At 35.9% G+C, this 9,795-nt stretch overlaps 5 protein-coding genes across 7 annotated transcripts in view; 3 read left to right on the top strand and 2 right to left on the bottom strand.

Moving 5' to 3' along the window:
• The window catches only part of LOC112903877 (ADP-ribose pyrophosphatase, mitochondrial-like), a 9,317-nt gene extending 9,213 nt beyond the window's left edge, over nt 1–104 (top strand). For both annotated transcript variants that reach the window (XM_025976051.1, XM_025976052.1), the window contains exon 5: nt 3–104. The gene's annotated coding sequence lies outside the window, so the exon portion shown is untranslated. The remainder of the gene's footprint in view (nt 1–2) is intronic.
• The window catches only part of LOC112904891 (protein lin-54 homolog), a 7,072-nt gene extending 6,549 nt beyond the window's left edge, over nt 1–523 (top strand). Inside the window, exon 8 of the mRNA XM_025976056.1 lies at nt 515–523. Within this exon, the coding sequence (XP_025831841.1) occupies nt 515–523 (9 nt within the window). The remainder of the gene's footprint in view (nt 1–514) is intronic.
• The window catches only part of LOC108732630 (mediator of RNA polymerase II transcription subunit 1), a 16,252-nt gene continuing 6,833 nt past the window's right edge, over nt 377–9,795 (bottom strand). Inside the window, exon 6 of the mRNA XM_018463532.2 lies at nt 377–4,896. Coding sequence (XP_018319034.1) covers nt 1,364–4,896 — 3,533 coding nt within the window. The 3' untranslated portion in view covers nt 377–1,363. The remainder of the gene's footprint in view (nt 4,897–9,795) is intronic.
• On the bottom strand, nt 5,126–8,334 carry LOC108732631 (kelch-like protein 18). Its single transcript, XM_018463533.2, has 11 exons — nt 8,069–8,334; nt 7,843–7,973; nt 7,641–7,781; nt 7,390–7,578; nt 7,150–7,317; nt 6,809–6,942; nt 6,412–6,634; nt 6,092–6,258; nt 5,890–6,001; nt 5,523–5,630; nt 5,126–5,461 (listed from the first exon to the last, which is right to left on the bottom strand). The coding sequence occupies exons 1-11, from the start codon at nt 8,237–8,239 to the stop codon at nt 5,251–5,253; spliced, it is 1,755 nt and encodes a 584-aa protein (XP_018319035.1). The 5' UTR covers nt 8,240–8,334; the 3' UTR covers nt 5,126–5,250.
• On the top strand, nt 8,390–9,629 carry LOC108732654 (ADP-ribose pyrophosphatase, mitochondrial). 2 transcript variants are annotated; one of them, XM_018463567.2, is made up of 4 exons: nt 8,390–8,789; nt 8,845–9,076; nt 9,127–9,275; nt 9,335–9,629. In XM_018463567.2, the coding sequence occupies exons 1-4, from the start codon at nt 8,600–8,602 to the stop codon at nt 9,619–9,621; spliced, it is 858 nt and encodes a 285-aa protein (XP_018319069.1). In that variant the 5' UTR covers nt 8,390–8,599; the 3' UTR covers nt 9,622–9,629. The 2 variants fall into 2 exon arrangements, with proteins under 2 accessions (XP_018319069.1, XP_018319070.1); XM_018463568.2 differs by having other exon boundaries at nt 8,682–8,789; nt 8,835–9,076.

The following is a 9,795-nucleotide window of genomic DNA, read 5'->3' as shown; positions in this document are numbered from 1 at the left end:
AAATAATATTCGTTTATTTTATTACTTATTCTTATAGTTTTGTAAGTTATAATTTGTACTAGTATTATGCACAACAAAAAATTATAATAAATATTTTAAACCTCTCACTTTTACTTACATTATTTCATTATTGATTTATTTCCTAAATAGACTTTACAAATTCTTTCTAGGTAAGAATGTAAAATTAATATCTTTCGAAACGTGGCTATTACTAATTATTTATTATTCGTTCTTAATAAAAATATATTTGTGATTGGACTTAACAACGAGTTGGAAAATTGACTCTGAAAAATAACGATTTTATGATTCACAAAAAATTACAACAATCTTACGTCTTCATTTCACGATTAAATCTAATTATTAATACAACTTATACGGTTTTTGTTTTAAGTTTTAAATATAAATTTAAAGCTTTAACGTAAGTTATAAATAAATAGTAATAGAGAAAAGTTTCCATTTTTCATGATTCAATGAGTACAAAAATTACTGAAAGTTAAACTTTCATCATTTTTAGCCTTTGTGAGCTTTCAAATAATTAGAATTGACTACTTTTTTGTATAAAATACAGAAATTAATAAAGAAAAGATTGTCTTTTTGCACCGCTACTAGAAAAGAAATACAAGAAATAAATTAAAAGCAAGATATTATAATCAAAGAAAAATACTCTGACTGTTATCACAATATGCATCCAAGTGCAACAACTTTTTTGAGGGAATATTTTGATTTTTATGTATAAAGGAATATACAAAAAATTGTCAATGTACATATATTAAGTATTTTTGAACCTGCGTAAATTTTTATCTTAGTCTTAATATATTTATATCGTTTATATGTCGCAAGGTAATAATAACCGAAACCCTGGAGTTATTAAATGCCATATTGTATTTTTTCCAAGTGAGTTATGTTATTATTTAAAAAATCTGAAATGTCCATCAAATTACCAAATGAAATAAAGGATTTAATTAAAATCTAACTATTATCTAAGTTCAGTAGAAGTAGAGAGTATTAAGAGTTCTTTATTAATTAATTAAAAACTGGTTTTTATTATTATCCTGCGGCATATATAGCGGTTGGTCCGTTGGAGAAGACCGTTCCCAGCAAATTACGGACTGAACACGCGGTAAAATTCCTTTAACAAATTGGTCTTTTTCTTTTCAAATAGAAAGACAATTAATCATTTAAGTATCTGCTAAAACCTGATTGCTTAACCACACGACCTGTGTAACTTTAACAATTCTAAAAAATGCATCATTTGGCACTTTTTTATACATACTAAATATATCCATAATTTTCGCTCAATTTATAGAGGGAAAAATAGGAATTAATGTAATTAATTATTACCTAAACAAATCAGCTAGCAATCTCACTTGCCGAGACCGGCTAGAGCCTCGTCCATAAGTTCGTCATCGGTAATACAGGGTGATGCGGAAAGCGGACTGGGTACAACCAAAGGGCTTGCAACCGGTGATTTCACTATATGCACGCTAACAGAAGGTGAATGAGGATAAGGCGGGGGCGGTCCCAATGCACTACTCCCGGTATTTCCGCCGCCCATTTTAATAACGTCACATTTCACACCGGCACTCGAATAGTCCAACAGGACACATTCAGTAGAACTTCCTTTTACGTCCCGTTTCTCGTCTTTGGCTAACGGTGTCGCGAATTTCGTGGACAAATCGATACTTTTAGTCGATAAGCTGAGGGGTTCGCTATTACCACCACCACTGCCGCTCCCACTACTCGCCGACATCGGGTACTTTCCAGAGGATATGGGATAGTTAAGTTTAAAATTGACATCTTCTTTATTAGACGATGATGATGACGACGTGGTTCCCTTTTTTTCGGACATTTCGGATGACGTTTCAAACGGATGATGGTGTTGCGAATTAGCCATGGATGTTTTGGGATTTGACGACATCACCGAACCTACTGTAACATTCATGCTGTTCCGTATTTTCGTTTCCATTGATGTGTCGAACATTTTGGTTGTGGGCAAGGCGAGGGGATATTTCGGTAACACAACGTCATTTTTTGACAGGACATCAAACATTTTTGCCCCATCCAGAGATCTGTTTACATTATTTGTGGTTTCTGATGAGGTCGTAGTAGTAACTTTGTTTAATGACGATGCCGTTTTTTTAGCATCATCGGAATTCCTTGCAGACAACTTTGGTATCTGAAAGCTTTTGTCAAATTGTTTTATTAGACCTTCTACGACAATTGGAGGCGAAGCGTACGCGTCCATTTTTGAAAAGGCAAGTTTTAAAGCCTTATCGCCATCACTTTCGTCTCGGTTCGGTGTTGGACTTGATTTTTTGTCCCGCGAACTGCTAAATATCGACTTTTCTGAACCGCTTTTGCTCATTTTCGGACGATCTTTGTTCCTGCTGCTCAGATCTGTTGCAGTAGATGATGAAGTCTTTGGAGAGCCGGTCATCCTCGACGACGTTGATTTCAAGAGACTTCCACCACTAGAGGAAGATATTGATGACGAAGATGTTTTTGCATTTGTTGGTTGCTGCGATTTGTTCATTACGCTTGAGTTTTTCAAAGTTCCATAACTCGACAAAGATGAACTTAAACTGGTGGTAGACTTCTGAAAAGCTTGGGGTTTCTTGGAGGCTGGTCCACTGTTGACTCCCGGTTTTAGACCGGTATGAGTTTTTGGTGAACCGGTCCCAGAACTAGAGAGATTTCTAACGACACTTCCGGCACTACTACTACCACCACCACCACTAGAACTAGTACCACTACTACTTTTCGAAGAGGCTTCTTTGGTGCGAGTCTTATTAATTGTTATTTTCATTCCATCTAAACTAGGTTTGACCATGTATTCAGAGTTTTTGGTCTCTTTGCCTCCACTTTTATTACTACTCCCCGAGTCCGTAGATTTCCCTGACGAAGTTTGACCACCGCTGCTCCGTTCCTTGTTCCCGCTGGATGATGAGGAAGATTTACTTAAATCTGACAGTATCGTCCCATCGCAATGTTGTGCTGATTTCAATTTGTCGACTATTTGCGATAAGTTCTTGCGATTGCGCATTTGTTGATTAGAAATGGCTGATTTATTGGGATCAATCGAAGTGCCTGGGGATGGCAAATTGTCACCTGCTTGTTGTTGTGTCAAAGTAACATCGAAGTTGTTCCCTTCAAGTTGTTTAACTTTCACCGTCGATTTTGGTTTGATGGCATTTGCGCTTGAAGATGAGGACTTTTTTTCTTTATCTCGGTTTAAATCTTTAGAAATCGATTTGCTCTTTGACGTTTCTCCTGAACCCTTCCCCGAAGAAGATGGAGAATTTGCAGCGCTTTTTAACGTGGACATGCTTGGTTTACCGCTACCGCCAGCGGAAGGGTGCTTCGGAGAGGCTCCGTGATTTTTTGGACTAGAAATGGAAAAAGAATGCTTGGGACTGCTAGGGACATGCGCAGGAGAATGCTTTGGACTTTGATGGGATGACGGCTTGGACCCTGAGGACTTCATTATGTTTGGACTCAGTTTTCCACTGACTGTAAAAGTTTTATTTTGCGTAGGAGAAGGACTAAATTTGCGTACAATACTCGATGGTGACGTAGGGGTAATGGGACGTAAAGGGGGAGACTCTGCCGGTTTTATGCTCACGGATATGGGCTTGTTAATAGAGTCTTGTTTATTAGGAATTTTTTCCGGAGGTCCCATAGGACTTTCTTCTCTTTTCCGCTTCCTTTTCTTTTCGAGTTTGCTTTTGTCATCACTTTTATTTTTGCTGTACTTCTTTTGCCTTTTCTCTTCGCCACTTTTCGAATGGGACGTTAAGATGGGGGTAATGGTGATCGAACTAGGAACCGAAGTTTGAGGTGGTGTGTTTATAGGAATGATTTCGATTCCGCTTTTTCTCTCGTTTGCAATTGTGCTGGTAGAACTGTACGGAGACGTGATGGGAGTTATGCTAACATTAGGAGGCACAAGGGACTTATCGATCAAATCAGTAGCAGAAGGTGATCGATCTATTTCACGGGTTTTTCGTGACTGTCTATGGTCTTTCCCACCAGATATTAAAACGCTCACAACCTCTTCGTCAACATTTTCGTATTCGGAATTGGACTTATCGCCGGAACTTATCAGTTCAGCCGGATCCAATGCGGATAATTCAAGATCTGACTGAAACCCCACTGGTGTATTCGTTTCGAGTTCAGAAGCGGTTTCTTGTGAAACGGGAGTGCTTCTAGACGTAGAATCGCTACTCGAAGATTCTATAAGCATATCCGTGTCGTCTGTTTGTTTTCTTTTGCTTGACTTCCAACCATCTTCGCTTGGTTTACGCTTTCCGTGTTTCTTTGCCGATTTATCAGAGCCAGTGAGAATATTTGTTAGTTCAACGTTTGAAAAAACAGACGTACTTTCGTATCCGGTTAATGAATCATTTAAGAACATGTCCGCATTGGCGTTGCCCATCATGGATATGTTGAGGTTCATACCATGTCCCAGTCCGGATCCGTTTCCCATGGGTTCTTGCTTGATTTTACGGTCGAGCCCCCCAAAATCGGCCAAGCCACCACCTGGGGGGCCCTTAGGGCCCCCCGGATCGCCTGAACCGAGGGGTAAACTAAAATTTTCATGTCCGTTAAAGTGGTTCTTGCGTACAACTTGTTTATCCCATAATTTCGTTATCGCCCGCATGGTAACCGGTATCGAGAAGCTACGATTTAACGCTTTTATAGCCAGTTCAGAAGCTACATCTGGAGTACTTGGAGGTGGAGGAGAACTAGGACTATGCACGCGACAATGGAGGTTCGAAATGTCAGATAGATCTATTTCAGCAGTTGCCATAGTTTCTTCAATGGGATGCTCTAAAGATATCGATATATGGGTCCATGATAGAGCACTTATTTCAAACATGATCATATTCTCAAAATCTGAAAAAACAAAATATTAGACTTCTAAAATTTAAGGACTTTTTTACTACTTTATGCTATATGAAGATTGGAAAAACTTTGGCGGTTGTTGTAGAACAAACAGAATAGCTCAAAACCCCAACGCCAAAACACGACACTGTAGTTGTCCGAAGCACTTTTCGGTAACAAAGTTACCTTCTTCAGGGACTGAAGTAAAGTTTACTTCAGTCCCTGNAAATCTTCCACATAGAATTACAAGTTCTCTTTATTTACAGAGCAAAAAATACAACGTAATTAAAAAAAAAATAAAAAAGGATAAATAAATAAGACAAGTTTCACAGCAACATCTTTGTTATATATAATGTTTTTGTTAATTTACGGTATCGAAATGACTCCCAAACCAACTCCACCCTCATGCGCCACCATAGGGGCTGCAAACGTCCATGTGTCCGTTACTGGGTCATATACTTCGACTGATACCAGATTAGAGAATCCATCATATCCGCCCACTGCCCATAATTTACCCATGTTGGCAGTCAGAGCTACTCTGCTTCTATGAGCGTTCATGGAAGCAACGTACGACCATCTAAAATGATTCCAACGGTAATTGTATTAATTAAATTTGCACTCTATTATTTATTACTTACTTATTGGTATTCGGATCAAACACTTCGACGGTTTGTAAGAAGGAAGCCCCGTCGTATCCGCCACATGCGTATAATTTACCTCCCAACATTGCTACTCCAAGTCGACACCTAAAAGTTGAAAAAAAATCTAATGATAAATACATTTTTTATTTTCAAGTTTTTATTAATTGACTATTAATCTAATGTTTTTGGCGTTGTAAAAGCCTTAGTAACGTAAGGCGAAACGTTGGTTGTGATTAAATAATTGAAAAATAAACCTTCACGCCTATTTGTCTTTTAATTTCTAATTTACAAGATTGTTAAGTAACTTATTAACGAAAGTTGAACGATATTTCCTGCTTATAATTGTAAAAATAAATTTAATTGCCTTTTAGTTAACATGGGGGTAGCTTCAGTCCATGTGTTCGTGTTGGGGTCGTATCGCTCCACTGAATCGAATATAGAGAGGCCATCGTGACCCCCCAGGGCATATATGTAACCTATAATAAAAAGAATTTTATCAAAAGATAATTTTACTATTTAGTTATAATTATTGTATTATAACAAATATTCCTAAATTGAAATATTACCTTGGCAGGCAATTACTGCTCCCGCACTCCTCGACTTGTTCATGGGAGCTAGGGTACACCATGTGTTTATCTGGGGGTGGTACCGTTCTACTGAATTCAAAGACGATACACCGTCGTAACCCCCGCACACATAGATCCAGTCTCCCAGCGCTGTTGCCCCAAGAGCACTTAAAACGCACCAAAGATAAACCCTTTACAATGTCATTTTTACTTTCAAATACAATATAACAATCCCTGACGCATTTAAAATGTTTACTCAAATATTGTAAATGAAGCTTCCCTTGATTTTTCTTTATTTTTTTTTTTGTTAATTGAATTACCTTCGTTTACATTGCATGGGAGCAACAGTAGACCACTCCTTCTTCATGCAGTCGTAAACTTCTACGCTAGCCAGTCGATCTTTACCATTGTAACCCCCAAAAGCGTATAGCATACCCCTTAAAACAGCCACTCCTAAACGCGAACGCATCGTAGACATGGCGGGCGCCGATTGCCACGCGTTTAGTTTCGGATCATAATACTCTACAGTGCTTAAAGAATCCCCTGCAATAATAAATCAGGATCTAAGCAAAAATTAATGCGTCATTCTTTTAGTATCATCGTTCTTTTATTGAATTTTTTACTTTTAAAAACGAAATTAAATATTTTAATATATTCTTCTATTTCTATTTAACGAAAAATGATAAATATTTTGTAAATGTGGAATCTATCCGTTACCATGTTTATTTAATCCTCCAACCACGTAAATATGGCCACGTACTTCACAAGCTCGCGGTTTAGTCCTGAAACTTTGTAAGAGTGGCCTGCGCTCTGGTATAAGATGAAAAACTCTGGCTTCATCCAAAAGATCTCTATTTGAAAAATAAAAACAATGTAGCGCTGTCTATACACACCACTGCTATAGGCAGTGTGGTAAATTTACCCTAGGATGAATCAAGTTTCATAATAAAGGCTGTTAATGGGTGTAATTATTACATACAGCAAAAATGTGTATTTTAACCCAGGATAAATTCACCTTACTTACCCTGGAAATGGTAATAAAAAAATTCTTACTTTACCTGCACTGATGAGATGTCCTTATCAGTTCTTCTGTGGCAACACGATCTGTTAAATAAAGAGGTGACAAGAGTGGCAATCGAACCTGTGCTAAAAGAACTGGTAAGTTTGCAGTTCTGTTTTCACTGTGTTTTACCCATCTCATGCAGGCTTCAAAAACTTGTTCTTCACTGTTAAAACAAAATATATTTAACATAAAATTTATAAATAGTTCATATAATTACAAAGAAATAGACTTTTACCTTTCAACTCTTAGTTCATTTCTATTTAGTAAGTTTTTTACATCTTCCATTGGTAAATTTAAATATTCATCTGAAAGAGACACTTCATGAAAACACTGCTCAATGTATTTGTCAGCAGATTCTACTAAATTTGAACAGCCCAATGTATCAGCAAACTGCCTTATTCCAAGAGCATTATGAGGGTGAAGTCTGTAAAATGTAAAATATAAATACTCCTACTTATATTGAGAATTTTTATACCATATTTTTACCTTTGCAAAAGATAGTTGGCACAAGCATCTCTGACTTTAGTGAGGTGCAAATATGAAGCACCCAACATTATACTTTGTACATTGTTTTTGTCTAAAACAATTCTTCCAGAATATGCAAAGTTTATTAATGCTTCAAGGGAACTGGAATCAAGATAGAAAAGTTTTAAAATAAGTACAAAGGGCACTTTTAAAAATCACTCACTTTGCATCAATGCTTTGCATTTTTATCTCATGCTGTCGACTTTCAACCATATCATTGGTAAACATTGCATGAAAGTAAGGAATTGTTGCTGCAAGAACAATTTTGTGGGCACTAAAGGCTTGATCATCAACCTATACAAGAATGTGAATTATTACTTAATTACCTAACTGATTTTGTCATTCCACTTAATATTAGGACATACTTAATTTTAATTATAGTCATATACCTTTAAAACAACATCGCAAAGTTTCCCCTGTCTTCGAATTTCTTCCATTGCAGGGAAGGCAGAAGGAAACAAATCATTTTGTTGAAAAACCATACTTTCATTGCTCATTTCATAAAGATTTCGTGGACATTCTGAAGTTTTAGAATCAGTTAATGCTCGCAAAGGATACATATTATATTACAAAACTGTTTTATTGTATCGTTTCCAAATGTTTATTTATATTTATACAACTGCAATAAATACAAATACAAATATTTGTAGTAAACTGAGGTTATGTTTTAATAATGTCAAAATCCATAGATAGTCAAAATCTGTTGGAAAGTTGGAAAACAAATAATATAACCTAAAAGTTTGGCATTTTTGATATTGTTAATATTTGTTAATTAATTTATAATAAAAAAAAAACAACGCTAATAACTGATGCACTATGAACGTAACGTTGTGAGCATAACACTAACCAACCGTTTACGTGTTGCATGTGAAGTAGTCATATGTACAAATTCAAATTCTACTCTTGTATGAAAATAACGAATGTGTAATTCTATACTTGCGAAAATGGTTCACATGAAGTGTAGATCAAAGGTTTATCCGTTTAGTAACATAAACAGAATAGTTTTTCCCGATAGTTTGGTAGATTGGAGTCAACCTTTTCCTGACTATAGCCCAGAAGAATACAACTCACCTGGCTTAAAAGGAAAACCGTATGCAGATCCTGACTTGGGTAAATACATTAATACATTAACATATTTTTAATTATGAACATTAGTTTATATCAGATGATCCAAATTTTCATCCCAAATGGAACTCATTAGATGGTAACATTAACCGTAAAAGTCATATTGGAGACTATGCTGTACTGAATGGAAGACCCCTTAATCCTGAAGGAAGAACGGGTATAAAAGGACGTGGAGTTTTAGGCCGTTGGGGGCCAAACCATGCAGCTGATCCAATAGTGACACGATGGAAAATGGATAATGGGACTAAAATACTACATACAGTTACCAAGCTGTAAGATTCTAAAGACAACATATGATTTGATTGTTTATTAAAAATTTTAGAGCTATTTTACAATTTTGTGCCATTCAGAGACATGATACACATGAATGGGCAGTACCAGGGGGTATGGTTGATCCTGGAGAACAAGTAAGTATCACCCTTAAAAGAGAATTTATGGAGGAGGCAATGAATAGTCTTCAGAGTTCACCAGGTAAAATAAATAAGTTATATTTATTAGAACACTTTTTCAAGAAAACCTTTTATTTTTAGGTCAATTAGAAAAGAACAAACAAATGGTTGAAAAGTTTTTTAACACAGGGGAAATTGTCTATAAAGGATATGTAGATGACCCAAGAAATACTGATAATGCTTGGATAGAAACAGTAGCTGCAAATTTTCATGATGAAGATGGTACTTCAGTAGGGCAATTTGAATTGAATGCAGGGGATGATGCCAAAAATGTAAAGTGGATGGACATTGATAAGAATTTAAATTTGTATGCAAGTCATTCTCAATTAATTCAGTATGTGGTGAAGTTGAGAGGGGCACATTGGTAAGGAAAAAAGAAGGAAATAATGTTTGTTTTTGAAAAATAAAGTGATATTTTTAAATAATATTCGTTTATTTTATTACTTATTCTTATAGTTTTGTAAGTTATAATTTGTACTAGTATTATGCACAACAAAAAATTATAATAAATATTTTAAACCTCTCACTTTTACTTACATTAT

Source organism: Agrilus planipennis, unplaced genomic scaffold (assembly GCF_000699045.2).
Source record: "Agrilus planipennis isolate EAB-ADULT unplaced genomic scaffold, Apla_2.0 scaffold71, whole genome shotgun sequence".
Taxonomy (NCBI): domain Eukaryota; kingdom Metazoa; phylum Arthropoda; class Insecta; order Coleoptera; family Buprestidae; genus Agrilus; species Agrilus planipennis.
Note: the sequence above shows the minus strand (reverse complement) of the source record. Positions and strands in the feature narration are given on the sequence as shown.